At 63.5% G+C, this 27,603-nt stretch overlaps 1 protein-coding gene across 1 annotated transcript; it reads left to right on the forward strand.

The window, feature by feature from the left end:
- Positions 1-729: 729 nt before the first annotated feature.
- ELN (elastin) lies at positions 730-27,591 on the forward strand. Its single transcript, XM_068210099.1, has 45 exons — positions 730-1,060; positions 7,787-7,840; positions 8,298-8,324; positions 8,498-8,530; positions 9,935-9,997; positions 10,556-10,648; positions 11,014-11,073; positions 11,177-11,242; positions 11,325-11,372; positions 12,327-12,398; positions 12,598-12,624; positions 12,832-12,903; positions 15,475-15,501; positions 15,911-15,976; positions 16,252-16,296; positions 16,429-16,509; positions 16,601-16,660; positions 17,347-17,451; positions 17,535-17,576; positions 18,150-18,287; positions 18,371-18,412; positions 18,986-19,123; positions 19,207-19,248; positions 20,493-20,630; positions 20,714-20,755; positions 21,329-21,466; positions 21,550-21,591; positions 22,165-22,302; positions 22,386-22,427; positions 22,670-22,702; positions 22,748-22,795; positions 22,877-22,933; positions 23,094-23,213; positions 23,298-23,345; positions 24,073-24,174; positions 24,355-24,408; positions 24,561-24,695; positions 24,883-24,930; positions 25,288-25,329; positions 25,545-25,583; positions 26,003-26,044; positions 26,457-26,498; positions 26,689-26,715; positions 26,810-26,859; positions 26,965-27,591. The coding sequence occupies exons 1-45, from the start codon at positions 982-984 to the stop codon at positions 27,010-27,012; spliced, it is 2,955 nt and encodes a 984-aa protein (XP_068066200.1). The 5' UTR covers positions 730-981; the 3' UTR covers positions 27,013-27,591.
- Positions 27,592-27,603: the final 12 nt, after the last annotated feature.

Here is a 27,603-nt window from a genome sequence, read left to right on the forward strand (position 1 = left end):
TTTCCTGCAAAATGCCCGGTTTTCCCGTCCTGCCGGCGGCCGCACACCCCGCGCCCGCCACCTAACGGCCACGGCCGGCGGACACCGGGATCGGCACCGGGATCCGGCACCAGCACTGGAATCGGGGCACTGGCACCGGGACCCGGCCGTTGGGCACCGGTACCAGGATCCGGGCACCGAGATCCAGACACTGGCACCGGGACCCGGGCATTGGGCACCAGTACCGGGCACCGGCACCTGGAACCGGGATCCGGGCACCTGGCATTGACACCGGGATCCGGACACCGGACAATGGTACTGGCACCGGCACCGAGATCCGGACTCCGTGCACGAGGCACTGGCAGCGGGCACGGTACCGGGCGTCCGGCCGATCCCATCCCTCGCGCCCCACAACTGGAGCGGCATCCCCCGAATTCCTGCCTGCAGTCCCGGACACCCCCATCCCTTCACCGTGCCGGTCCCCACCTGCCCCCAGTCCCCTTTCGGGCCGATGCCACCCGGGATGCGAAACCCCCTGGTGTCACTCGGGATGCGAGACCACTCAGGTGCCAGTCGCGATGCGACACATATCCATCACCCTAAACCCCCGTGGTCCCCATGCCGGTGGGAGCAGCCCCCCCGTCCTCCCCCACCGCCTGCCTTGGCAGCTCCTCCCCACTTCCAGCTTTTTTGGCAGAGACGCGCCGGCTTGGAGAGAGCAGCGAGGAATTAAAAAAAAAAAAAAAAAAAAAAAAAAAGGGGGGGGGGGGGGGAAGGAAAAAAAACCCTCCCCGAGCAGCCAGCCCAATCGGCGGGAGAGGCTCATGTGTGTTTGGCCTTTCCTCATGACGTAGTGTCCTGTGCCTCTCCCCCCCGCTCCCTCTCCTTTTCCCCTCCCTCCTCGCCCCCCTCCCCTTCCCCTCGCATCCTTGGAAGCAACAATTAAGCAGCTCTGGGATAAAACACACAGCCCGCGGGAGCACGGGGGCATTGCTTCAAGAGATGGCAAGGCAGGCAGCTGCACCCCTCCTCCCCGGAGTCCTCCTCCTCCTCTCCATCCTCCCGGCTACTCAGCAAGGAGGTAAGGAACGGAAGGCTCCTTCCGTACCCCGGTCCGCTCCGGTCCTGCGGGGACCCTCCGCGGGCACCGGGGCTGCGACACCCCCACCCTCCGGGCAACCCCTCGCCTGCCCCTCGCCTGCCTCGGCCAGAGCAGGGACAGTCACCCACCTTGCCTGCCTCCCCGAGGGTGGGTGGGCAGGCCCCGGGTGCCACCTCCGCCGAGGGCTCTTTACTCCCCAAACCGACAGGTGGTTTGTGCCATGCCCGGGTGGGACAGGATGTCACCGAGGGTGACACGGAGCAGTCGGTAACGGCACTGCTGCACCAAGCATTTGTCAGGGGGTTGTTGAGAGGGGTGTCCTGATGAGACACCAGAGGTTTGGGGACATGAGAGTTTTGGGGGCATGAGAGGTATGGGGGCATGAGAGATCTGGGGGCATGAGAGGCTTGGAGGTACGAAAGGCTCAGGAACACGCAGGCAGGACACCAGGGGTGGCCACCAAACTCCCATGGGACTTAGAAGTGCGAGGGGCCGAGGGAGGTGTCAGCTGTCACCCCGCGGTGCGATGGCAGCGGGAGCTCAGGGCGGTGGGTGGGTGGCAGCATCCCGCAGTCACTGTGTGCGCTGTGGGCTGCTCAGTGTGTGGCCGTGACAGCCCCGGGGCCGCTGCAGCTGCAGAGCGACTCGACCCACCCGAACCGCAGGCTGGGGGTGCCGGGGGGCCCTCACACCACCCTCATCGCCCTTGTGCCACCAGCGTCGAGTCCCTGTCCCAGCGCGGTCCCAGCACACGCGGCCGGGGCGGGGAGGTGACAGCCAGCGCGGGTCTGTGTCCCAGCCGTGTGACACAGCCCGGCCAGCGCGGGTCTGTGTCCCAGCCGTGTGACACAGCCCGGCCATCGCGGGTCTGTGTCCCAGCCGTGTGACACAGCCCGGCCATCGCGGGTCTGTGTCCCAGCCGTGTGACACAGCCCGGCCAGCGCGGGTCTGTGTCCCAGCCGTGTGACACAGCCCGGCCAGCGCGGGTCTGTGTCCCAGCCGTGTGACACAGCCCGGCCATCGCGGGTCTGTGTCCCAGCCGTGTGACACAGCCCGGCCGGCGCGGGTCTGTGTCCCAGCCGTGTGACACAGCCCGGCCAGCGCGGGTCTGTGTCCCAGCCGTGTGACACAGCCCGGCCAGCGCGGGTCTGTGTCCCAGCCGTGTGACACAGCCCGGCCGGCGCGGGTCTGTGTCCCAGCCGTGTGACACAGCCCGGCCATCGCGGGTCTGTGTCCCAGCCGTGTGACACAGCCCGGCCATCGCGGGTCTGTGTCCCAGCCGTGTGACACAGCCCGGCCAGCGCGGGTCTGTGTCCCAGCCGTGTGACACAGCCCGGCCAGCGCGGGTCTGTGTCCCAGCCGTGTGACACAGCCCGGCCAGCGCAGCCGATGCCTGCCCAGTGACCAGCCCCTGTCTCGGCGTCGGACTGGGAGCTGAGCTCCCACCAGGTGGGGAGAACAGCTGAGCACAGCTTCAGAGCCCCCACTGAAGTGACCAAACTGGGCAGAGGGCTTTGAGGAGGTGACAGCATCACCAGGGAGGGGACAGTCACCTCCGGAGAGCCGTGTGGTTGTGCCAAGGAGAGCGTGTGATGGGCAGAGGCACCATCGGCCATGGGGTTGGTGCCGGGGCTGTTGTGTGGGGCTTGCTGGACAGAGAGGATAGAGGACTGGAGGAGGAGAGGGGGCAAGATACTGTGGGCAATGCCAGGGCTGGATGGGCACCAGGGCAGCCACAGGCTGGGCCACCTGTCACCAAGGGCATAGCTCTGAGCAGCTCCATCTGCCCGTGCCCTGCAGCTCACTGACCCTGAGCTCAGGCTGGCTGGCTCCGGCTGCACAGGCAGTGGGACCCCAGAGCCTGGAGGTGCCTGGGAAGTTGAGCTGCTGTTGGTGCCTAATCCTGCTCAGGGTGCTGGATGCGATGTGCTCAGTCCCGGGCACTCTCCACCTCTGGCAGTGAGAGAGATGTGGCTTGCTAGTCCAGGCTGGCTTTATTCTGATCCTTCAAGCCGTGGCCAGCTGTGACTGTCTCTGGAGGAATTTGGACCCTGGGTGAGACCCTGCAGGAGTTCCTGAGCAGTTTGGGACTGTTGGCCCCACTCGGGGCCCCGGCTCAGTCCCCAGGAGTGTTTGCTGGTTTGGGAAGCAGCTCACAGAAGAGGTGAGCTGACCCTGGAGATGATCCCAGTGCTGGTGGGACATGGGAGAAGGCTCTCCCATGGAGGACTGAGCAGTGCCTCTGCAGCCTGGTGCCTCACCCCTGCTCCTGGCAAACCAGCCCTTGGGGACAGAGCTGGCACAGAGGCATGGTGGCATGGTCAGGGGGGAACTCAGGGTGCTGGGGATGGTCAGGGCCATGTCCTCCAGCACTGGCTGCTAGTGCAGCTCAAAATCTCCTGGCAGGAGAGGGAACCCTAAGACATCCCAGGGTTGAGGGATTCATACCCAGGCTGTCACCTCAGGGAAGTGCCAATGGGTTGAGCTGGCAGCACTCAGGAAACCCCCAGCAGCAGGTCAGGATCATCCCCTGGGGATCTGCCCCTGGGGAGCAGAGCTGTGCTGGCACTGTGGGGATCTGCACAGATCAACACGGGTCACGGCAGGGGGGAGGTGCCGTGATTTCCTAAAGGCGCCAAGTGCAGCCTGTCCCAGCATCTGGAGCAGGGCATCCATCCCTCAGTGCTTCCATCCATCCATCCATCCATCCATCCATCCATCCATCCATCCATCCCTCACTGCTTCCTGTGTGGAGCACAGGGGATCCCCCAGTACTGACACCCCCAGGAGGGACAAGAGGGGCCCTGGGGAGGTCCCAGCCCTGCAGGCTCTGGGCCCATGGGGAGCAGCTTGGGTGGGTGCAGAGGGGGAGGCACTGGGTGTGGTAGCACCCAGCCTTGGGCTGTGGGGACCCTCTGAGGACAGCCAGGGTCCCCAGGGTGGGGCTGGATGGCATCTCCCCTTCCCAGCCAGACCCTGGCCTGTGGGGCTGCTCCCTCCCCTTACAACTGGCAGGGTGCAGCTCATCCGCCAGCGCTCGGAGATGAAAGCTGGAGCTTCAGGGGGGCTGGAGAGGAGCCAGGCCCCAGCAGCAGCCCCCCCGCTCCCCCCGAGCTGCTACCAGCAAGCTCGGCCCGGGATGCAGCACAGCCTCAAAGTCGCTTGGAGACTGAATGTTTCCATAACTTTTTCCCAAGAAAACTAAAACAGCAGAATGAGGGAAGAGGGGAAATGGTGGTGGTTTTGCACTGAGGCTCCTCCAGGAGCGGGTGCCCATGGGCACAGAGAGGGGTGAAGTATGAGAGTGTCTTGTGCTGGATTCTCCATCCTGGTCTCAGTCTCAAAACCTATGGAATAGAGAAATCCTCTGCATTTCTGGCTTGTGAAGGGAGCTGCAAGCAGATAAAAATGATGCAGCCGATCCAGCCAGGATCGGAAGCAGCTCTGGCAGCGGAACAGCATGGATATCTACACCTGTGGATAGAGCTGTGGGGGAAAATGTCCCATTCCCATAAAAAAGGAGACTCCACACCAGATCCTGAGCACCTCCGTGGCTCACACCCTGACACAGCTGGGGCTGCATGAGTGGCTACAAATTCTCTGGCCCCTGGATTGAGAAGCCGTCCCTGGGGTGGGATGCAGGCTCACAGCCAGCCCAGCCCAGGAGACAGGCTGGGAGCCCAGGAAAATCCCCTTCCCAGGGTCCTGGCAGGCTCAGAGCAGAGGCAGCACAGAGCTCCCTCAGCGCTGGGAAGCTGCTGACTCAGTCTCCCCTTCCCTGATGTGCCAAGGGAATGAGTGGAGAGGACAAATAGCAGCACACAGACCCCAGACTGGGCTGGGGGCTGCTGGCACTGAGGCTGGGCAAGGACAGAGATGGCCAGAGAGTGATGGCCAGAGCCCAGTGTGGTCACGGTGTCACCAGTGTGTGGGCTGTCACCAACACCTGTGCTCCGTGGTGCTGCCAGGAGGAGGGACTGGAGATGCTGGGGGGATCTGGAGTGACCCCCCAGCAGTGCCTGCACCAGGGAACAGCCCTGAGCTGGGTTCTGGGGGAGCAGTTTGTGAAGGAACGTCCAGGGCAGTGCAGATCCGGCTGTGCCTGGCAGCAGAGCTGGTCAGGAAGAGCTCCTGAGGGAAAGGTTTATCCCCCCAAAGCCACCACCTAGCCACCCATCCCACTGCCTCCGGGCCATCCCATCTCCTGCCAGGCCTTGCTGACCCCACCCACCTCCTGATCTGGGCAAGGAACACCAGATAGACCAGCACAGCCTCTGCAACCCTCCCAAATGTGTCCAGGCACGGAGCCCTGTCTCTGGGGTGGTGCCTGGGGAGGGGGCAGTGACAGCGTCACCACAGTGGGACCCTTCTGGCAGGACCCTCAGTGCCCCAGGAGGGTGGTGATGGTGATAAAGGGATGAGTTTGGCAGCTGTGGCTGTAGGCAGATGACACCTGGACATTTCTGTGCTCCCCACACCATAGGGATGCTGTGAGAAATCCTTGTCCCAGCTTCCATGGGAGTTTCCAGCACTGGCATAGGGTGGCAGAGGGGTAGGGAAGGTCAGTCCGGGTCCCCCATTGTCACCCCAGCACCAGGGACCTTGCCTGGTTTTGGGGGTCTGAGGCTGGGGGAGTATGATGGGGCTGAGCATCCCCTGCCGGGGGGGCCAGTCCCTGGCTGTGCCAGAGGGTCCCTGGCCGTGCACAGCACTGGCTCCCAGCGGCAGCGGGGCTGGGAGGGAGAACTGGCGCTGTGCGGACGCTTGGAGCTTGTTGGGAAATAAGGCAGGAGCTGGAGCTGTGTTTTTCCAGGCTGGGGGGAGGGGGGGGGGGGTGGTGTGGGCGGGGAATGTGCCGGGAAAAGGAGCTGTTCTGTCCCCCCTGGCCGGGAAAAGGAGCCCTTCTGTCCCCCCTGGCCGGGAAAAGGAGCTGTTCTGTCCCCCCTGGCCGGGAAAAGGAGCCCTTCTGTCCCCCCTGGCCGGGAAAAGGAGCTGTTCTGTCCCCCCTGGCCGGGAAAAGGAGCTCTTCTGTCCCCCCTGGCCGGGAAAAGGAGCTCTTCTGTCCCCCCTGGCCGGGAAAAGGAGCTGTTCTGTCCCCCCTGGCCGAGGGCTGGGCCGGGCCGTGCCAGAGGGCTGGGCACGTGTCCCCTCCTGTCCAAGGGACACTGGCGGAACCTCGGGAGGGGATACAGGGGGGCACAGGCCTGGGGCTGTGTGATGGGTCCTGGCACGGCTCCTCCCCCTGCTGCTGATGATGCTTGCTGCTGCTGATGTCCTGTCCTGTCACTGAGCGTCCCAACATCTCCTGTGCACGCACAGCCCGACACCCCTGCCACACCCTGGTGCATCTCTGTGGGGGGCTGGGCATCTCTGCCAGGTGCCCAGGGTGGAAAGAACACGTGAGCAGAGCCCAGTGACACCCTCACCCCTGCCACTGGTGGGACACAGTGCAGGGGACGCCCCCCAGAGTTTGCTCCATCACATGTGATGGAGATGTGCAGCACAATGTGCTCTGCTCTGTTGTGCCAGCCCTGCCAGCTGCCAGTCCTGCCAGCTGCGTGTCCCCCATGGTGCTGGCACTGCCCTGCCCAGCCCCTGGGCACTGCGCAGCCCGTGGTGGTGCTACCAGGGCTGTGCCACTGCACGCACCCACCTCCTGGGCCTGGGGAGGCCACTGCAGGTCCTCAGGTCCCAGCCAGGCCCCCATAGGGTCTCCAGTGCCCGTGCCCCCTGAAGCCCATCCCCTGTGGCAGCGCAGGCAGCAGGGCTGGCTGCAGCTCCTCACGGAGATTGCGGCCACGGCAGCCCCCCACACCCTCCTGGCAGCCCCCCTGCCTTGCTCTGTCCTGCAAACCCCACCACAACCCCTCCCACTGCCAGAAGAAGAACTTTCCTCTGCACTGCAGCCCCCTCGTGTCCCCAACCCACCTGCAAGTCCCCAGCCCACCCGTGGCCCTGGTGCAGCTGGAGGGCCAGCCGGGGGTGGCAGCCTGGTGGCCTGCAGCAGACATGCCACTGCCAGCATACACAACAGCCAAAAAAACCTTCTTGTGGCCTCTGAGCATGAGCTGAGATGCCCTGGGAAGTGCTGGTACCTGGGTGGTGACCTTAGTGCCCCACAGACAGGCAGAGGGACACAGGGGGGTTCCATGGGTCTCAGCAGTGTCCCCCCAGTCTGTCACCTCAGTGCCACTGGCCTGAGCTGGCCGTTTCCATTGGCACCTCAGCAGACAGGACACATCCAAGGATCCTGGGGCAGCCCCAGAGGATGCTCAGGCATGGCTGGGACCATCAGGGACTGTGGGGATGGGCTGGGACAGCCCCACGTCCCTGGCCGTGCCCAGACACCCCACAGAGCCACATGAGGCTGGAGGCGATGGAGACAGCCCTGGCTGTGGGATGGGGCAGGAGCTGGGAAGCAGAGCTGGACAGCAGCCAGCCCGTGTCCCTCCCTCCTTCCCATGCAGGCCAGGTCCTGCTGACACCTCCACCGAGGTGCCACGCCTGGGTCCCAGCTGGGGCACCTCTGAGCTCTGCTACCACTGTCACCCCGGGCAAACAGGGATGCAAGGAAAGGCAGGGACCTGCCCTCGAGATCCACATCGCAACTCCTCTGCAGGGAGCAGCAGGAGAACCAGGAGGAGCCCCCTGCCTCCCTGGCTGGGACCTCTGGGAGGATTTTAACAAGGGTCTCTTCTCTTGCAGGGGTTCCTGGTGCTATCCCGGGAGGGGGAGTCCCAGGAGGAGGCTTTTTCCCAGGTAAGGGGGCCCAGGCACCATTGGGAGGGGGCATCACCCTGTCTGCAAGTATGGTCAGGAGCCTGGGGGGTCCTTGAATGCCATTGAGACACCATGGAAGGCTGGGGATCTGCCAGCCAGGATCAGGTGACATGGGGACATCTCGTCTGGCTGCTCAGCATGGACGCAGCATCAGCTCTAGGGTGTGGGGACACGACTCGGGGGCAGTGCCAGGCTTACCCTGGGGACCCCTAGCCCAGGGCTGGCCCCTAGACCCTGCCCAGCCCTGGCCACGGGAGGTGCTCAGAGGTCACAGCCTGCCCCCAGATCTTCAGTCAAAATCCTGGGGACATGCCAGAGGGGATGGCCCATCCCCTGACACCTGAGTGACCCTCTCCACCTCTCCAGGGACTCTCAGGAGCATGGGTGGGTGCTGGGTGCTCCTGGGGCAGTGCTCAGACTGTGCCCTTGCTTGCAGGTGCTGGAGTTGGAGGTTTGGGAGCAGGTGAGTGCTGGGACCCCCTGACAGGCTGTGCTGGGCTGGGGAGAGGGGCAGGATGCCCAGTAGATCTGCCTTGTTTGGGCACGGAGTCTTCCCCTGTCCCACGTGTGCCCTGCCCGGGCATGCTCGGAGGGAGGAGAGCTCTGACCCCTCTGCCTCCACTTGCTCTCCCCTAGGACTCGGGGCTGCAGGAAAACCTCCCAAACCAGGTAAGAAGCCTTGCCCTGGCTCTCACCACCTCCAGGCACGCCAGTGGCTGGGACATTTCCCAGCCACTGCTGCCTCCACGCTGCTTCCCCGTGGCCAAGGGGGACCCCAGCTGGCCAAGGCACACCCAGCCCTACCCTGCCACACTAATCCTGCCACTGGAGCCTCCAGGAGCCTCCCTCCCACACCCTGCTTCAGCGCTGCCCTTTGCCCCAGCCTCCCAAACCACCCTTTGGGGGTGCTTGCTGCCTGTAAAGCTGCGCCAGAGCTGCGGGAGCAGATACAAAGCAGGAGCCAGTGTCCTGGTGGGAAGCTGGCAGTGCCTTCACCTGCCTGCCGTCAGGGCCAAGCAGCTTTTGCAGAGGCTCCTGCAGCCCACGCTGGGCTTTGCCTGGCCTAGGAATGCTGGGGAGAGGGGACATCACCAGGAGGGAGGGGAGACGCTGGCAGGAGGATGCGGAGCTGGAGGGCACAGAGCCTGGGGCAGCAGGGACTGAACATGCAATATCTGGGGCCAAGGGAAATCATGGAATCATAGAATGGCCTGAGTTGGAAGGGACCTTAAAGCTTGTCCAGTTCCACCCCCTGCCATGGCAGGGATACCTTCCACTGTCCCAGTCTGCTCCAAGCCCTGTCCAACTTGGCCTTGGACACTCCCAGGGATGGGGCAGCCACAGCTGCTCTGGGCACCCTGTGCCAGGGCCTCACCACCTCGAGAGCAGATAATTTCTTCCTGACATTGAATCTAAATCTCTCCTCTTTCGGTTCAAACCACACCCCCTTGTCCTGGCACTCTCTGCCCGGTGCTTTGATCCCCATGGAGAGATGCTGCTTCAGGCAGATCCTGGGGTCTGCTCTGCGCCCACCCCAGGGGTCCCCGCGGTGCCCAGGGCAGGGGTACCCCATGCCCCCGGCCCCCCGAGTCGGCCCGGCTGCGCAGTGGGAGCTGCAGCCTGAGGCGGGGGCTGACAGCCTCCGTTTGCTCAGATTTCAGCTCGTGGAAAGAAAAACAAGGCCCTTTATTTCGGCGTAATTAAAACCAAACGCGGGGCGGCTGCAAGGCCCAGCCGGAGCGGTGTCCGCACCCGGAGCCAGCGGCTCCGGAATTTGCGCCTGGAGGGAGTGAGGGCTGATGAGCCCCAGATGTTGGAAGGCAGCGCTGGCCGGAGACCCAGGGACTCATTCCTCAGCCATAAACATTTTGGTTCTGTCCCCCTGTGGCCCGGCAGGATGGGGGGTGGGTGAGGCAGAAGGAATGGGATGGAGGACCCAAGTGCTGGCGAGCACATTTGTCACCCATCCCTGTGCCCGTCCCTGGGCTGTTCTCCCATCCCCACGGTGCCACAGAGACTCCTCTGTCCCTCTGGGCCTGGCCACCCCCCACCTCACCCCGCTTCTCTTTCTAGGGGTCGGAGGACTTGGGGGGGTCGGAGGACTTGGGGGACTCGGCCCCCTTGGCCTGCAGCCAGGTGAGCACTGACCACTGTCCCCCCTGCTCCAGGCCATCTCCGGGGTGATGTCCCCAGAGACCCACCTTGGGGACAGCACATCCCTTGTCCCCATCTCCACAGCTCTCCAGAGCGTGCTGGTGGGTCCCACCTGGGCTGGGTGCCCTTCCCAGACCTGAGGGACCACAGGCACCCAACAGGCAGCCCTGAGGTCCCCCAGCATGATGACATCAACCACAGTGGAGTGACCCCGCAGGAGAGGAGGCACCTGGGGTCCCCGCAGGGCCGGCAGCAGAGGGACAGTGCCTGCAGGGGGTCAGCCAGGGCCTCCAGGGGTGTCAGCACCCACTGCAGGGGTGTCAGGTGCTGTGTGTGCCAGGTGGGATGTGGATGGGAGCGCGAATTTGGGGGATGCAGGACAGGGCAGTGCCTGCTAACGCCACCTTGCCCAGCCTAACGCCAGCCCTGGCACTGCCACGCAGCCCTCATGGCTCACCACCCCCTGTGCCCACCGCGAGGGCAGGACACCCTCTTGGCAGCTGTTTTTTAGGGTGCTGATGCTGATTGTTCTCCCCACAGGTGCTGCGGGCCTGTTCCCCGGAGCTGCCTTCCCTGGGGGGGTGTTCCCGGGAGCCGCCTCGGCCGCGGCTCTCAAGGCTGCTGCAAAAGCTGGTGAGTGCTGGGGGGTCTGGCCAAGGCGGCCCCGGGGCTCGGGCAGCCCCCAGGGACTCCTGGTGTCCCCTGGGAGTCTGGGCCAGGACAGATTTCCCCTGGAGCCGGGGCTGCAGGCAGGAGCTGATGCTCTCACTGGGCTCCCCAGTGACTCGGAGGGTCCCAGGTGCAGGGAATTGGCCAAACCTGAGCCCCAGGGAGCAGAGACCACAGAACTGCCTGGTCCCTGTGCCCAGCGTGGGGGACCCACCCCTCGGACTTCCTCAGGGAATCCCCTTCACCCCCCAAGGGCCATCCTGAGCTTGTCCCTCCTCTGGCACCGTTCCAGCCAGCCGCAGGTACACCCCTCTTCCCAATGCCCCCAGGTGCTGGCATTGGAGGCGTGGGTGGAATTGCTGGTCCTGGTGGCCTCGGGGTCTCCACAGGTAGGAAATACCCCTCGCTCCCAGCAGAGCCAAGCCTGGGGCAGAGCTGTCCCCGGGGTGGGCAGGAGCCGGGCCGGGGCTCAGGGGTCTCTGCTGCCCGCAGGTGCCGTGGTACCGGGCGCGGTGCAGCCCGGCCTTGGCGCGGCAGGGAAACCCCCTAAAATACCAGGTAGGTGACGGCCCCGGCGTCGGGGCCGGGGCGGGGAGCGACTCCATCTGGCCCCTCATCCCTGAATTTCTTTTGCCTGCAGGTGCTGGGATTCCTGGAGCTTTTCCAGGTGGCGTGCTCCCCGGAGCAGGTGAGCTGGGGGTGCCCACCCCACTGTCAGCACCTCAACTGTGAGGGGGTCCCAATCCTGCCAGCAGCACCCCAGCTCCGAGGGGGTCCCGACCCCACCATCAGCACCCCAACCTCCCATGTGGTCCCTACCCAGTGCCAGCACCCTCCGTGGGGAGAGCACCCTGCCCTGCCGCCCGCCTGCATCCTGCTGCTCCCCACAGCTTCCAAACCTCTTGGCTGAGGTTACAGCGACACTTCCACCATGCCCAAGGCATGGGGGGGACCCGGCACCTCCATCCTGTGCCAAGCTTGGCGGGAGCAGGCAGCATTAGCCCTGGGAGAGGAGCTGGCATAGCCACCAGGGCTGGCACGAGGGAAGGAGGGGGAGGAGGTGGCAGGAGAGAGGAATTCCTCAGTGCAAAGTAATTTGGGGGAGGAAAACTTGTGAAAACAAGATATTTCAACACTGTCCGAAGCATGTTGCTGGTCAGGAATGTCTTTTCCATGTCTGAAAACGCTCGAGTTATAATGAAAGACATTTGTAGGAGGGGAAAAAGAACCCCAAACCAAAAGGAAACTCAAAACCCAAAAATCCAACCCAAACGACCGCAAGGCCACAAGACTGTCTGCTGCGCTGGAGGGCTGGAGAGCCCTGTCTGGCCCCAGGCCACCGAGCATCACCAGGGCAGAGAGCACTGCCCAGGCCTGGCTGCAGCCTTGCTGTCACCAGTGGGACCCCTCTTGAGTGCCATGCTCCCTGCAGGCTCCCAGTCTGTTCCACAGGCAGCTCCAGGCCTGGAGCAAAGCCCTCCTGGCAGCTGGAGGTGCCGCAGCTGGCACAGGGTGGTCCCAGCAAGCCCTCGAGGGTGAGGGTGCCATGGGTGACAGGGATTTGGAAGCTGGGTGTGGGGGTCTTGGGTAGCAGTAAGATCCCCAGTAAGGCCCCCGGTCACCCCTCTGGTCTCTGCTCCAGGTGTTCGCTTCCCTGGTGTGGGAGTGCTGCCTGGAGTCCCCACTGGAGCTGGAGTCAAGCCTAAAGCCCCAGGTATGTCCCCTCAATCCCCTTGGAACACTGGGGTTGGTTCAGGGCTGGCTCCAGCTTGGTACCCCAGCACAGCTTTTGGGGTCACATCCCTAAAGGGTACTTGGCAGTGAAGCAAACCTAAAGCTGAATCTGCTTAGGTTAATTTGGGCCTCCAGGAGCAGCCCAGGGCTCACACAGGTGTCTTTGTGTTTCCTTTTAGGAGCTGGAGCCTTTGGAGGAATCCCTGGTGAGTGTTTCGTCTCTCTAGCCTGTCCTTCTCTTCCTTCCCAAGCCTCTTCCTCACAGCCATGGTCTCCCCACACCAGAAGATGCCTCAGGGCTTCCCAAGCCACCCACTCTCCTCTGCCGGGGTGCCCTGGGGCACCCCCCTCCCTCTGGGACTGATGGCAGCTGTGGTGCGGGCTCCAGGTGAGAGTCTGCTGTTGGTTTGCAGGACTGGGAGGTTTTGGAGGTCAGCAGCCCGGTGTCCCTCTGGGTTATCCCATCAAAGCTCCTAAGCTCCCAGGTAAGCTCCACAGCCAGCAGAGTGGCTTCACCGGGGTGAAGGATCCCCAGCAGTGTCAGGAGAAGGACCCGCCGTTCCCCGGGGCTGAGGCACGGTGCCCACAGGTCCCCTGGACCTGGCAGTGCCTGTGCTGGCCCTGGGACAGCAGGACAGAGCCAGGGGCTCTGCTGTGCCCAGCCTGCGGCACCCCATGGGCAGCTCCTGGGGTGATGCCTGTGGTCTTGCCCCTGGCTCATGTAAACAGTGCTGTGCCTCTCTCCGGCTGTTGTAAGGTAGGAAGGCTCACGTTCTGGGGACACACTCCATGCCAGGCCACCCTGGGATGTCTCTGCCACCTCCTGCTGGCGCAAGGCACAGCCCTTGCAGGGACAGTCTGCTTTCTGGGCCACGTGTCCTGGCTCAAGGAGCTGTAGCTGAGGCCACCTGGGGGCTCCAGGCAGATCTCTATCCCCACTGCCCACCTGGATGGGGCTCAGCCCCAGCCCAGGTCAGCCTGGGGGAGCTCAGTAGCCCTTTCCCAGCCCGGGCTGCTCTGGCACTGTCCCCTCCCAGCCCCGTGCCAGATGCCAGCTATGCCTGTCTCTGACAGCCATGCCCACAGAGGGACAGTGGCAGGTTCTGTGCCCTCCAGGGGCCATGCTGCTCCTGACTGCTCCCCAGTGCATCCCGAGGAGGAGGGCAGCCCCATCCGGGCAGGGCCCCCATGCCTGGGGTGCTGGGGAGTGCATTGGAGACCCGCAGGCGTTTCCCCATGCATCCAAATGAGTTGCTGAAGGCAGGAGAGCCTCGGTGAGAGGAGCCCACCCCAGGCAGCACATCCCAGCCCAGCTCCAGCCCAAGCAGCTGTGCTGGCTTCCCCCCAGCAGGGCCCGTGGCCACAAGCAGCAGCAGCAGGGATCTCTGGCCCACTCTGGTTTCCTGCAGTGGAGCAGAGTTATGATCCTTGAGGAGACTCAGCCCTGCTGCCGGTGGACCCTGCCTAGGTCCCGGCCCCAGGATAGGGACCAGGACAGTGGGGGTGTCTCCAGACCTTCCTGGGGTACTGGGAGATGCCAGTTTGTCACCGCTGAGGGCTCGGGGCTGGCCGTACAAGGACAGACTGTGCTGCTGGCTGTGGAGGCTCTTGCCTTGATGCTGTAGGTGGATCTGGGGCTGCCACACGTGGGCTGTCCCCTGCACTTCCCTGCTGCAGTAGGTCCAGGTTGAGAGGGGATGAGGGGACAGTGGGACAAATAACATTTTCAGTGGAAAACAATCTCTTTAGATTACTTGCTCCCGGGCTGTCCCCACTCAGGAGGTGGCCCTGGGGTCACCCACCTCCTTGGAGGCTCAGTCTGAAGCTGTGGCTAAGGTCAGGGTCTCATTGATGCCCTAGGGATGGGGACCACTCCCCAGTGTCCAGCTGTGCTTGGGTGACATTGGTTTGTACAGAGCCCTTCCAGTGTGTGCATCAGCCTGAGCCTGCTGGCAGTGCTGGTGACATTCCCATGGACACAGCCCCAGGGCAGGGGCTGCCTTGCCATCCAGCTGGGGGTGGTGGGGAGCTGGGTTTGGACCTGGCAAAACCCTTGGAGCCTTAAGGCTTGGATTTCTGACCCTTGGAGTCACCTCCATGTGTGTCACCCCTTTCCCAGCTTTAGAGTGAGCAAGGTGCTGATAACGTAGCCCTAGATGGGCAAGGGTGGCCCTCAAGATGGGGGACACCTGGCACAGCTCACTGTGAACCTCTGCTTGCCAGCACCACTGTGCTGGTGTGGGACACCATGGGATTGCCTGGCAGGATGGAGGGAAATCTGGTCCCCACATGCTGGCTGCTGGGAGGGGATGGTGTCCAGTGCTCAAGGAGATGCTGTGCCATGATAATTCCATCCTGGCTGCAGGCAGCCACATCCCTGCCCATGGCCCCCACCCTGCGTGCAGTTCGAGGTGTCCTCCCCAGGAATGTGGCAGCCCATGGCCTCGGGCTGCTGCCAGCAGTGATGGGAGCTGGGAACTGCTGGCTGCCAAGCCCACGGTCCCTGCTGAGTCAGGGGCATCCCCGCCATTCCAAGTGCTGGGATCCGGCTCTTTCGCAAGGAGACATTTCCCTGGCCACGATCTCCCAGCTCATAATCCCTCCCCATCCCTTCACTCCAACCTCCTAACGAGGTCACGTTTCAGCCGAGGCTCCCAAGCCCTGATTCCAATTAAAACCTTTCCTTCGGAGCTGGCCGGGCTGCAGCCAGCTGGGTACAGCTCTTGCCGCGGGGCTCCCGTGGGACCCCTCGCTGGAGCGGGGTCATGGGAGGCTCCTGCAGAACAGCTTCAGGCGCCACAGCCCTCGGCCTGGGCTCAGAGGGGGCGGCTCTTTCAGTCACTGCTTCCAAGGTGAGGGAGAACAGCATCTCCTGGCCCAGCTCCAGCACGGGGGTTTGTATCCCAGAGGATTCACTGTCACAATGGACGGAGCCCTTGGGCCGGTGCCGCGGGGCCCTGACAGATCCGGGCCATGCCGTGGGGCAGGGGGGACAGGGCCGGCAGCAGCCAGGTGCTAACCCCTCCTTCTCTCCTCTCCTCTCCTCTTGTCCCCAGGTGGCTATGGACTTCCCTACACCAATGGTAAGCTGCCTCATGGTGAGTGCTTGTGTCCTCACTCCTCGTGGCTCCACTGGCTGCCACCATGACCTCGTGGCCACCGACCCTCAGGGTGGTGTGAGGGGTATCCTGCTCCCAGGGTGAGGTGGTCCACTGGGGACCTCGTGCCTTGCCCATGGTGGCTGTGGACCAGCCTGGGAACTCAACTCTCCTGGCATTCCTGGGAGCTGTTAATTCATAGGATCCATCCTGAGCCACTCCAGCTTCAGACAGAGATGTTTGAACTGGGATCTCAAGTTGGGGGGGAGCTGGCTTTGGCATCCCCTCGCATGCTCTGGTGGCAGGGGCAGGAGATCCAAGGGATCTGCTCTGTCTCGTTGTCCTTCCCCTGGCCAGTGCCTGACCTGGCTCTGCCGCTGTGTTGTGATTGCAGGCCTCAGGCCCGGCGGGATAGGAGCCGGCCTCCTGGCAGGAAAGGCAGGATACCCCACCGGGACAGGTACGCTCCGACTCCGCAGCCCCAGGGTGGGGACTGGCACGGGCATGGCAGTGGAGCGCGCACGGTGTCACCTTGGCGGCCCCTGGACGGGAGTTGGGCACTGCCCGGCTGTCTGGGGACTGCAGGGACAGCCCGGACAGGAGCACCACCTCCCACAGGAGAGGGGGACGGATGCTGGCAGGAGTGCTCTGTCCCCAGGGTCCCTGTGGGGTGGGAGAGCTGAGGTGGGAATGGTCTCAGGACCGCAGTGGCTCAGTGCCCGTGTCCCTCCGCAGGGGTCGGAGCACAGGCGGCGGCAGCGAAGGCAGCAGCGAAACTTGGTGAGTCGCCCTCTGTGGCACAAACACCACCCAGCTCCACAGCTGCTCCCTCTCCCCGCTCCCTCCCTCCCAGCCCCGGGGATGCTGGCTGTGTCCCCGTGTCCCCGCTGACCGTGCTGTCCCCCGCGGCAGGAGCCGGTGTCTTGCCCGGCGTTGGCGGCATCCCGGGAGTTGCACCCGGTGTCGGCATCGGAGGTGTCCCAGGAGTTGGAGGTGAGGGGATGAGAGGGCTCTATCCTTGGGGCTTGGGGAGGGTCTCCTTCCCTTATCCCACGTCCCTGACTCTCTCCCGCCATCCCGGCAGTTGGAGGACCGGCAGCGGCGGCAGCAGCAGCGAAGGCAGCGGCAAAGGCAGGAGCTTTTGGTGAGTTCCTGCTGCCTTGGACAGCTCTCGGGTCAGGGATAAGCCATGCATCGATGCCAGGGGCTGTGTGGCTCCACAGCTGCCCCAGCAGCCCCTATCCCATCCTCTGAGGTGCTCTCCCTGCCCCTTCTCCCGGCTCCAGCGGCTTTTCCAGCAGTGATGAAGGGCTGATGGGCCCCTCGGGATGCAGCAGCCTGGCAGGGGGCAGAGCATGCCCATCACAAGCGGTCTCTCAATGAGATGTAGCTTTGCAGTGCCAGGTGCCACCCCCGGGACTCCGTGTCTGTGCTGAGCTGTCCTTCCCTGGTGAGGGATGCTCCTGCTGATGCAGATTTCCGCTTCTCCTCCCTTGGCTGCTCTGTGGGAGAAAAGCGAGGAGCAAATCAGACATTGGAGCATTTAGAGAAAACGTGCCAGCCCTGAGGCAGCTGGGATGTATAGTCACAACCTGGGGTGACCCTGGGAGTCCCCAGAATCCTGGGTGGCCAGGCCCCTGAGGGGTGCAGGGAGCTGGGAATCACATTCCTTGGTACATCCCAGGTACACTGAGGATCTGCTTTAGGATGAGTGAGGAGCCCACCATAAAGCCAGTGCCCAAGAGACTCCTGTGACCGTGGGACAGACCATGCCCCCACCATGGCAGAGTGAGGTGTCTGTGGGGGTCTGACCACTCTGCTTCCCTCCAGGTCCAGGGGCAGTACCCGGAGTCGGAGGTGTCCCTGGCTTGGTACCCGGTGTCGGAGCTGTCCCCGGGGCGGTGCCCGGCGTCGGAGGTGTCCCCGGGGTGGCAGGTGACTGTTCCACGAGCCCTGTCCCCATGGCCCGGCTCTGTGGGGCCATGGTGGCTGAGGGTCCCTGTCTCCCTTGTCCCCAGGGGTGCCGTCGGCAGCAGCAGCAGCGAAGGCAGCTAAGTACGGTATGTGCTGTGCGGGGCCCAGCCCCCGGGACCCTGCCCACCCTGACACACGGGGGGTGCCCAGCAGGGGCTGTCCCCTGGGATCACTCCTGAGGGGAAATGGGGAATGCTCAGCCCAGCTCCTGGCTGCTCTTCCTGGGCCTGGCTCCATCTGCAGGGCAGGACCTTGTCCCTCTGCAGGGTTTCTCCAGGCTGTCTTTTGGAAGAGAACAATGAGCCCCAAATCATGGCTTTGGACTCATCTGAATTCCTGGATTTTGTATCAAATTCATTTCCCGCAGCAGGTCTGTTGCAGGATCTGCTGCCCAAAGCCTCAGTGTTGCTGCCATTAGAGCAGAGATTCCTGGCAGAGGGGCCCTGCCTAGGGTCACCATCCTGCAAAAACTTGCTGGGGTTCAGAAGCACATCCAGCTGGGTCTAGCAATCCCTGCTCTGCCCCGCTGGGGTCTCTCCTGGAGGAGGCCATGGATGCTCCAGTCCCCAGGGCTCGATGGTGACACAGAGCCATGGCAGGTGCCCCTTTTGGGCTCTTGCTGCAGCCAGCTCTGATTTGTTCCCTCTTGTTCCCGGCAGGCGCCGGCGTTCCCGGTGTCGGTGTGGGCGGCGTCCCCGGCCTCGTGCCCGGAGTCGGAGGTGTCCCTGGCTTGGTACCCGGTGTCGGAGCTGTCCCCGGGGCAGTGCCCGGCGTCGGAGGTGTCCCCGGGGTGGCAGGTGACTGTTCCAGGAGCCCTGTCCCCATGGCCCGGCTCTGCGGGGCCATGGTGGCTGAGGGTCCCTGTCTCCCTTGTCCCCAGGGGTGCCGTCGGCAGCAGCAGCAGCGAAGGCAGCTAAGTACGGTATGTGCTGTGCGGGGCCCAGCCCCCGGGACCCTGCCCACCCTGACACACGGGGGGTGCCCAGCAGGGGCTCTCCCCTAGGATCACTCCTGAGGGGAAATGGGGAATGCTCAGCCCAGCTCCTGGCTGCTCTTCCTGGGCCTGGCTCCATCTGCAGGGCAGGACCTTGTCCCTCTGCAGGGTTTCTCCAGGCTGTCTTTTGGAAGAGAACAATGAGCCCCAAATCATGGCTTTGGACTCATCTGAATTCCTGGATTTTGTATCAAATTCATTTCCCGCAGCAGGTCTGTTGCAGGATCTGCTGCCCAAAGCCTCAGTGTTGCTGCCATTAGAGCAGAGATTCCTGGCAGAGGGGCCCTGCCTAGGGTCACCATCCTGCAAAAACTTGCTGGGGTTCAGAAGCACGTCCAGTTGGGTCTAGCAATCCCTGCTCTGCCCCGCTGTGGTCTCTCCTGTAGGAGGCCATGGATGCTCCGGTCCCCAGGGCTCGATGGTGACACAGAGCCATGGCAGGTGCCACTTTTGGGCTCTTGCTGCAGCCAGCTCTAATTTGTCCCCTCTTGTTCCCGGCAGGCGCCGGCGTTCCCGGTGTTGGTGTGGGCGGCGTCCCCGGCCTCGTGCCCGGAGTCGGAGGTGTCCCTGGCTTGGTACCCGGTGTTGGAGCTGTCCCCGGGGCGGTGCCCGGCGTCGGAGGTGTCCCCGGGGTGGCAGGTGACTGTTCCACGAGCCCTGTCCCCATGGCCCGGCTCTGTGGGGCCATGGTGGCTGAGGGTCCCTGTCTCCCTTGTCCCCAGGGGTGCCGTCGGCAGCAGCAGCAGCGAAGGCAGCTAAGTACGGTATGTGCTGTGCGGGGCCCAGCCCCCGGGACCCTGCCTACCCTGACACACGGGGGGTGCCCAGCAGGGGCTCTCCCCTAGGATCACTCCTGAGGGGAAATGGGGAATGCTCAGCCCAGCTCCTGGCTGCTCTTCCTGGGCCTGGCTCCATCTGCAGGGCAGGACCTTGTCCCTCTGCAGGGTTTCTCCAGGCTGTCTTTTGGAAGAGAACAATGAGCCCCAAATCATGGCTTTGGACTCATCTGAATTCCTGGATTTTGTGCAAAATCAGTTTTTGAGCAGCAGACCTGACAAAAGTTCTGCTGCCCAAAGCCTCAGTGTTGCTGCCATTAGTGCAGGGATTCCTGGCAGTGGAACTCCTCCCTAGGGTTGTTGTCCTCCAGACTGTGGTGGAATGTTGGGATCCATCAAATGCATCCAACTGTGTCTAGCAAGACCCAGGCATCCAGCAGCCATAACCACCCCAAGGTGGAGCTTGTGCACATGGAAGAGTCAGAACTGGCCCTGAGGTTCCGTGCAGGACTGGCTTCCATGTGCTGCTCCAAAAGGCAGAGCCAGCAGTTGGTACCTGGCCAGGTCCCAGGACCTTCTCCATCTTCACTGCAAAGCCCTGGGAGTCCCCAGGAGGAGCTATGGTCAATGGCAGCTCTCATTTCAGGGTTAAACCACTGATGCCCCCTCTCTTCCTCTCCTTTTCCACACTTTGTAAAAAAATCCCTCCACTTCCCATCCCGGGAAGGATGGGATTCAGGAATTTGGGCAGGAAGTCAGCAGTGCTTGCTCTGTGCTGTGGTGGCCCTGCTGTCCATGAGGACAAAGCCCTCCTGACACTCAGTCCTTGCAAAAGTGACCTGATGCTTGTCCGTGTGGCACTAACGTGTGCCAGCAGGTCCAGGCTGTCAGCTCCCCAGTCTGACCAGTGCCCTCCCAGACACCTGCTGGGGAGACCCAGCCACTTCTCCTGCGTGGCCTATCTGGCTGCAAGGATTGATGTCTTTATGACAAGGAGCACCTTGAGCCCCCGTGAGGATGAGGGTCCTTGCAGTCCCTGTGTTGGTGACTTCCTGGCAATCGCTGGCAGAGTCAGGGGGCTGGTCCCTGCCCTGCCCCGCTGGGGTCTCTCCTGGAGGAGGCCATGGATGCTCCAGTCCCCAGGGCTCGATGGTGACACAGAGCCATGGCAGGTGCCCCTTTTGGGCTCTTGCTGCAGCCAGCTCTGATTTGTCCCCTCTTGTTCCCGGCAGGCGCCGGCGTTCCCGGTGTCGGTGTGGGCGGCGTCCCCGGCCTCGTGCCCGGAGTCGGAGGTGTCCCTGGCTTGGTACCCGGTGTCGGAGCTGTCCCCGGGGCGGTGCCCGGCGTCGGAGGTGTCCCTGGGGTGGCAGGTGACTGTTCCACGAGCCCTGTCCCCATGGCCCGGCTCTGTGGGGCCATGGTGGCTGAGGGTCCCTGTCTCCCTTGTCCCCAGGGGTGCCGTCGGCAGCAGCAGCAGCGAAGGCAGCTAAGTACGGTATGTGCTGTGCGGGGCCCAGCCCCCGGGACCCTGCCCACCCTGACACACGGGGGGTGCCCAGCAGGGGCTCTCCCCTAGGATCACTCCTGAGGGGAAATGGGGAATGCTCAGCCCAGCTCCTGGCTGCTCTTCCTGGGCCTGGCTCCATCTGCAGGGCAGGACCTTGTCCCTCTGCAGGGTTTCTCCAGGCTGTCTTTTGGAAGAGAACAATGAGCCCCAAATCATGGCTTTGGACTCATCTGAATTCCTGGATTTTGTATCAAATTCATTTCCCGCAGCAGGTCTGTTGCAGGATCTGCTGCCCAAAGCCTCAGTGTTGCTGCCATTAGAGCAGAGATTCCTGGCAGAGGGGCCCTGCCTAGGGTCACCATCCTGCAAAAACTTGCTGGGGTTCAGAAGCACGTCCAGTTGGGTCTAGCAATCCCTGCTCTGCCCCGCTGTGGTCTCTCCTGTAGGAGGCCATGGATGCTCCGGTCCCCAGGGCTCGATGGTGACACAGAGCCATGGCAGGTGCCACTTTTGGGCTCTTGCTGCAGCCAGCTCTAATTTGTCCCCTCTTGTTCCCGGCAGGCGCCGGCGTTCCCGGTGTCGGTGTGGGCGGCGTCCCCGGCCTCGTGCCCGGAGTCGGAGGTGTCCCTGGCTTGGTACCCGGTGTTGGAGCTGTCCCCGGGGCGGTGCCCGGCGTCGGAGGTGTCCCCGGGGTGGCAGGTGACTGTTCCACGAGCCCTGTCCCCATGGCCCGGCTCTGCGGGGCCATGGTGGCTGAGGGTCCCTGTCTCCCTTGTCCCCAGGGGTGCCGTCGGCAGCAGCAGCAGCGAAGGCAGCTAAGTACGGTATGTGCTGTGCGGGGCCCAGCCCCCGGGACCCTGCCCACCCTGACACACGGGGGGTGCCCAGCAGGGGCTCTCCCCTAGGATCACTCCTGTGGGGAAATGGGGAATGCTCAGCCCAGCTCCTGGCTGCTCTTCCTGGGCCTGGCTCCATCTGCAGGGCAGGACCTTGTCCCTCTGCAGGGTTTCTCCAGGCTGTCTTTTGGAAGAGAACAATGAGCCCCAAATCATGGCTTTGGACTCATCTGAATTCCTGGATTTTGTATCAAATTCATTTCCCGCAGCAGGTCTGTTGCAGGATCTGCTGCCCAAAGCCTCAGTGTTGCTGCCATTAGAGCAGAGATTCCTGGCAGAGGGGCCCTGCCTAGGGTCACCATCCTGCAAAAACTTGCTGGGGTTCAGAAGCACATCCAGCTGGGTCTAGCAATCCCTGCTCTGCCCCGCTGGGGTCTCTCCTGGAGGAGGCCATGGATGCTCCGGTCCCCAGGGCTCGATGGTGACACAGAGCCATGGCAGGTGCCACTTTTGGGCTCTTGCTGCAGCCAGCTCTGATTTGTCCCCTCTTGTTCCCGGCAGGCGCCGGCGTTCCCGGTGTCGGTGTGGGCGGCGTCCCCGGCCTCGTGCCCGGAGTCGGAGGTGTCCCTGGCTTGGTACCCGGTGTTGGAGCTGTCCCCGGGGCGGTGCCCGGCGTCGGAGGTGTCCCCGGGGTGGCAGGTGACTGTTCCAGGAGCCCTGTCCCCATGGCCCGGCTCTGCGGGGCCATGGTGGCTGAGGGTCCCTGTCTCCCTTGTCCCCAGGGGTGCCGTCGGCAGCAGCAGCAGCGAAGGCAGCTAAGTACGGTATGTGCTGTGCGGGGCCCTGGGTCACTGCCCTGCAAAACCTGCTAGGATCCTGGAATGCCTCCCACTGGGTCTAGCAAGACACGGATCTGATCCCTCTCCTATCCCGCTTGCGTCTCTCCTGGAAGCGGCTGTGGATGGTCAGCTCTCCTGGCCACGATTATGAGACAGAGCCAGACAAGGCCCAGCCTTTCAGCTGTTGCTGCAGCCAGATCTCACTTCTCTCATCTCTCTCCCTGCAGGTGCCGGCGTTCCTGGCATCGCTGGTGTCCCTGGTGTTCCCGGTGTTCCTGGAGTTCCCGGTGTCCCTGGTGTCCCAGGTGTTCCTGGCGTACCTGGGGTTCCTGGTGCTGTGCCTGGTGTTGGAGGTGAGCAGATGGGCTGTCACCATCTGCTGATGGGATGCTGGCCTCTGCAGCGCCCTGACTGTGTCCCTTGTGTCCTCGCAGTGGGTGGCCCAGCAGCAGCGGCCGCAGCCAAGGCTGCAGCGAAAGCAGCGGCGATCGGTGAGTCATCACTGTCACCACTGTCACCATCGGCTGTCCCAGGGAGGGAGGAGGTGTGTTGGCACACAGGAGAGGTGGGGACACCCCGGTGCTGTGGAGGTCAGTGGGATTGCTGCTGTGGAGTCTGCCCCCTCGGACATATCCCTGAACCTCTCTGCAGGAGCAGGAGCCGTGCCCGGCGTTGGTGTGCCTGGTGTTGGCATTCCCGGAGTGGGTGTTCCTGGAGTGGGTGTGCCTGGTGTTGGCGTGCCCGGTCTGGTGCCTGGGGTCGGTGTTCCAGGTGAGATGGTGCCCAAGGGATGCTCAAAGTCCCCAGCAGTGCTGGTGGAACGCGCTCCTGACCCTCTCACTCCCTGTCCCCCAGGAGGCCCGGCAGCCGCTGCCAAAGCAGCCGCCAAAGCAGCCAAGTATGGTAAGCCGGGATCTCTCTGGGGTCATCCCACGTGTCCTGTCTCCTGCTCATCCCCACCCCAGGCTGCTCCCCTTTCGGGGCTGAGGCCCAGCAGTGCCTGGGGTCCCTTGGGGTCGGGGTTAGGGATGAGCTCCCCAAAGGGCTGAATGTGGGATGAGGTTCTGGCTGTGTCAGGGCTGCTCTCCAGAAAGCTGAGCCCCATGGAGTGTCTGAGTTCACCATCTTCTCATACTTTGGTCTATCCATACACTGTTTTGCCCACACAACCACCTCAGTGTCCATCTCTCCATCCATCTGTACTTCCTCCATTCATCTGTTCAGTCACTCCACATCCATCCACAAATCCATCCATCTATCCACATTTCCATCTCACCATCCCTTCAACCATTAGTGCACCTCATCATCCCTCCATTCATCCATCCCACCATCCATTCAACCACTCCCCATTCACACACACATCTGTCTCACCACCCCTCCATCCATCTGTCCATCTGGCCATCCCACAATCCATGTGTCCATCAGTATCCATTCATTCATCCATCTCACCATCCATCCAACAATTCATCCATCCTACCATCATTTCAACCACTCCTCATCCATCCAAACATCCATCTCATAATCCATCCACCCACCCCCCACCCCCTGGCCTGCCATGCCTTCTCATCCAGCTCCTTCTACCATGTTTCCTTCTGAGCTGAAGGCCCAGTCCTTTTCTTTCTCCTTGCAGGAGTAGGTGGCCTGGCTCCCGGCGTGGGTGGCCTGGCTCCCGGCGTGGGTGGCCTGGCTCCTGGAGTAGGTGGCCTGGTTCCTGGTGTTGGAGGTGTCCCAGGTGAGGAGGAGGAAGGCGAATGTGAGGGCAGCCTGACTGCTGTGGGGGCAGCTGTGGGGGCAGGACAGGCTTGAGGAGAACTTCAGCAGTGTCCCCTGAGGGGATGCAGACAAGGCCTGAGGGATGGTTTGCTGTGAGGCCTCCCCAGGGTCTGAACCCTCCCTTGCTGTCTCTGCTCAGGTGTTGGAGGTCCAGCAGCAGCGGCCAAAGCAGCAGCCAAGGCAGCCAAATTTGGTGAGTCAGCCTGGGGAGCCCCTCAGGCTCCCCGCCAGCCCTGGTGTGGCACAGACCAGCGCAGAGGATGCTGGGCATGGGCACCCAGGCCTGGCACATCATCCCACATGAGCATGGGGATCATGCCTGCTGCCTCACCCCTCTCTCCGCAGGTGCTGGGGTTGGGGGGGTGCCAGGAGTTGTACCTGGCGTGGGCGGAGTGCCCGGAGTGACACCCGGTGTTGGTGGCGTGCCCGGCTTGGTGCCAGGGGTAGGAGTACCTGGAACTGGCATCATTCCTGGGGCAGGTACATGCTTTGTCCCTCCCTGCTTGGGGACAGTGGTGGCTGGGAATGCTAAAAGCCACCGAGCCACATGAAGGGGTGGCAGGGAGGGATTCGGGTGGGAGGGACTCGGGTGGGAGGGAAGGTGGCGGCACATGAGAGCGGTGTGGGGGTGACTGTCCTAACTGTGGCGTCCTCACTCACTTTGCAGGCATCCCCCAAGTAGGGGTGCAGCCTGGTGCTAAACCTCCCAAATTCGGTACGTACCCCTGCCCCAGGGCCACCTCAGACACCCTTCTCCTGTGGCCGTCGGGGTGCTGATCTCTCTTCCCTGCGTGCCCACTTTGCCCCAATGGCCCAGGCGTGGGAAGGGGTGTGCTGTCACCCATGGGTGCAAAGTGCCACCTGTACCCCCTGCTCTGAACTCGCTGATGACAGTTTTCTTCTTCATGTGTCATGCAGGGGCTGAAGCCCCTCTGGGTACTGTGAGATGGGTGCTGGGGACTCCCAGCATGGGTGCCAGGGCCACCCCAGCAGGTTGGGCAGTGGCAGGGGGTGCTCTGAGCTGGGGGTGCCAGGCTATGGGGGACAGGTGTTAATGGTGTCTCTCTGGCAGGTGTTCCTGGGGTTGGAGTCCCAGGGGTTGGTGGCCTCCCAGGTAAGTGCTGGCAGGAGCTGAGCCCAGGCAGTGGGGATGTGCAGGCAGAGGGATGCTCCTCTAGAGGGGTGGAGCTGGAGGAATGCTCCCTCTGGGCTTGGTGGGAGCGGGCTGCCCAAGAAAGGATGAGCACACTTGGGACTGGGTGAGGTGCGGGTCAGACACTGGGGACACTGTCTGTCCCTGCTGGTGCTCACCCAGGCTACTCCTTGTAGGTGGCCTTGGAGTCGGTGGGCTCGGAGTTGGTGGCCTTGGTGAGTGATGCTGGTCCCGGTGTGAGGCTCCCCAGGGCTGGGCTGCAGCAAGCAGCAGCAGCAGTGGAGTGCTGGCAGAGCCATGAAAAAGAAAGGGAGTCTGTCTGTGGGTCACTTCTGTTCCCTCCCAGTCTCACAGTACAATCCCACCCTGCACTGTCACTGTCCCCTGTCCTGTTTGTCACCTGCCCTGCTCCCAGGGGGTGATCCAAAGGGATTGCCATTGTTGAGAAGGACTGAGGGCCATAGCCCCAGCCTTGCCCATGCCATGGGAACAGGGAATGGTATTGTACCCTGTCCCCAACGTGTGGAGATGCAGGTCCCTCCTAGGACCCTCTGGGCCCTCCCTGAAGGGTCTGGGTATGCCCTGGGCCACTGAGTCCGGGCAGGGGCTGCACTGGTGCCCCCCTCTGACTTAGGACTCTTGTATCCAGGAGCTGCTGGGAAACCTCCCAAGCCAGGTAAGGGACAGCCAGAGGGGCTGGAAGAGTGACTCCAGTCCCTGTCCCCATCCACATTCCCATGGCTGTGCTCACGCTCCTCACCCTCACTGGGGCTCACCCACCTGCAGGTTTTGGTGCTGGGGGGCTGCAGCCAGGTGAGTGCTGCAGTTTGGGGCTGCCGTGGGAGTGTGTCCCTTATCCTGCCACACTCATCCCCGCTTGCTGTCCTCACGCTGCTGCCATTCCTTGCTGGGCACCCAGCTGCCTGGGAAAGTACTGGGAAGCCAGAGAGGTGCCAGGGTGGGGATGGCAGCTTTTGCATCAGCTCCTGTCCCTGGAGTAAGCAAGGGATCCCAGCCAGGCTGTCCCCAGTCCACGCTAGAATAGCACTGCTGTCTCCGGCTGTCACTGGCTGTTGCTTTTTCCCCAGGCGTTGGAGTTCCAGGCTTCGGCGTATCACCGGTATTTCCAGGTACCATCCCCAGCTCGGCACCTGAGCACACACCCGGGGCCTGTGTCGGTGCCTGGCCGGCTCACGGGGACACGGCCACGGGCTGGGGAGGGACCCCGGGGGCTGGGCTCAGCCGGGGACTGGCCTGGGGGGTGTGAGGCAGAGAAATGGGGGTGCTCCGTGCGTGCTGAGGGCTTCGCTCTCCTTTCAGGTGGGGTCGGCGGCCTGGGATTCGGTGGTGAGTATCCATTCCCCCCGCGGGGTGTTTTGGGGTGAGGGGGGGAGTATCCCCACGGGGATCCCGCTCACCCTGCTCTGCCTTCCCGCTGCAGGGAAGCCCCCCAAGCCCTACGGAGGAGCTCTGGGTGCCCTGGGCTTTAGAGGTGAGTGCGGTCCCCCGCTGTCGGGGGCCTGTCCTGCCCCCAGTCCCTCTCCCATCCCTGCGGGGTGCTCGCAGGGAGGGCTCACCGCATCCCCCGTGGCAGGCGGCGCGGGCTGCGCGGCAGGGAAGTACTGCGGGAGGAAGCGGAAGTAACGCTCCGTCACCGATCACCTCATGAACTTTGGTGCTACTGCATGGTCCAGAATGTAAATCCGAAGCAAAGCTGAGACACCCTCTCCTCAGGCCCCGGACCCCCCCCGTCCATCCCGGGGCCTGCCCGGCCCCGCGTTCCCCGGAGGGACCCCGCGTTCCCCGGCAGCGCCCGGCCCCCCCCGCCCCTCGGTCCCGGCAGGGAGCGCGGAATAAACTGCGGGGAGCAGCCGTCCCCCTTGGTGCTATCGCTCTCTGCGGGATTTGGCGGGGGCCTGGGCTGTCGCGCCCCTCCCCAGCCCCAGAGCTGACCCCCGGGGGGAACACAGGATGAGGGGCACCCCACATTGGAGGAAGGGAGGGAAGGGAGGGAAGGGGATGCCGGCGGCGGGGGCTGTGCGGGAGGGATGGCCCCGTCAGCCTGGCCCCCAACCCAGGCCCCGCGCTCCCCCCGGTTTGGGGGGGCCGCGGGCAGGAGGGGCTCAGTCCCTTCACATTGCTCACTTTGCTATAACTGGGTGGGACGCCCTATACAGAGGGACTCGCTTCTGACAGACTAATAAAGGACAAGTTTTTAAAGGATTCTGGCTCCAA

Source organism: Anomalospiza imberbis, chromosome 20 (assembly GCF_031753505.1).
Source record: "Anomalospiza imberbis isolate Cuckoo-Finch-1a 21T00152 chromosome 20, ASM3175350v1, whole genome shotgun sequence".
NCBI classification, from domain to species: Eukaryota; Metazoa; Chordata; class Aves; order Passeriformes; family Viduidae; genus Anomalospiza; species Anomalospiza imberbis.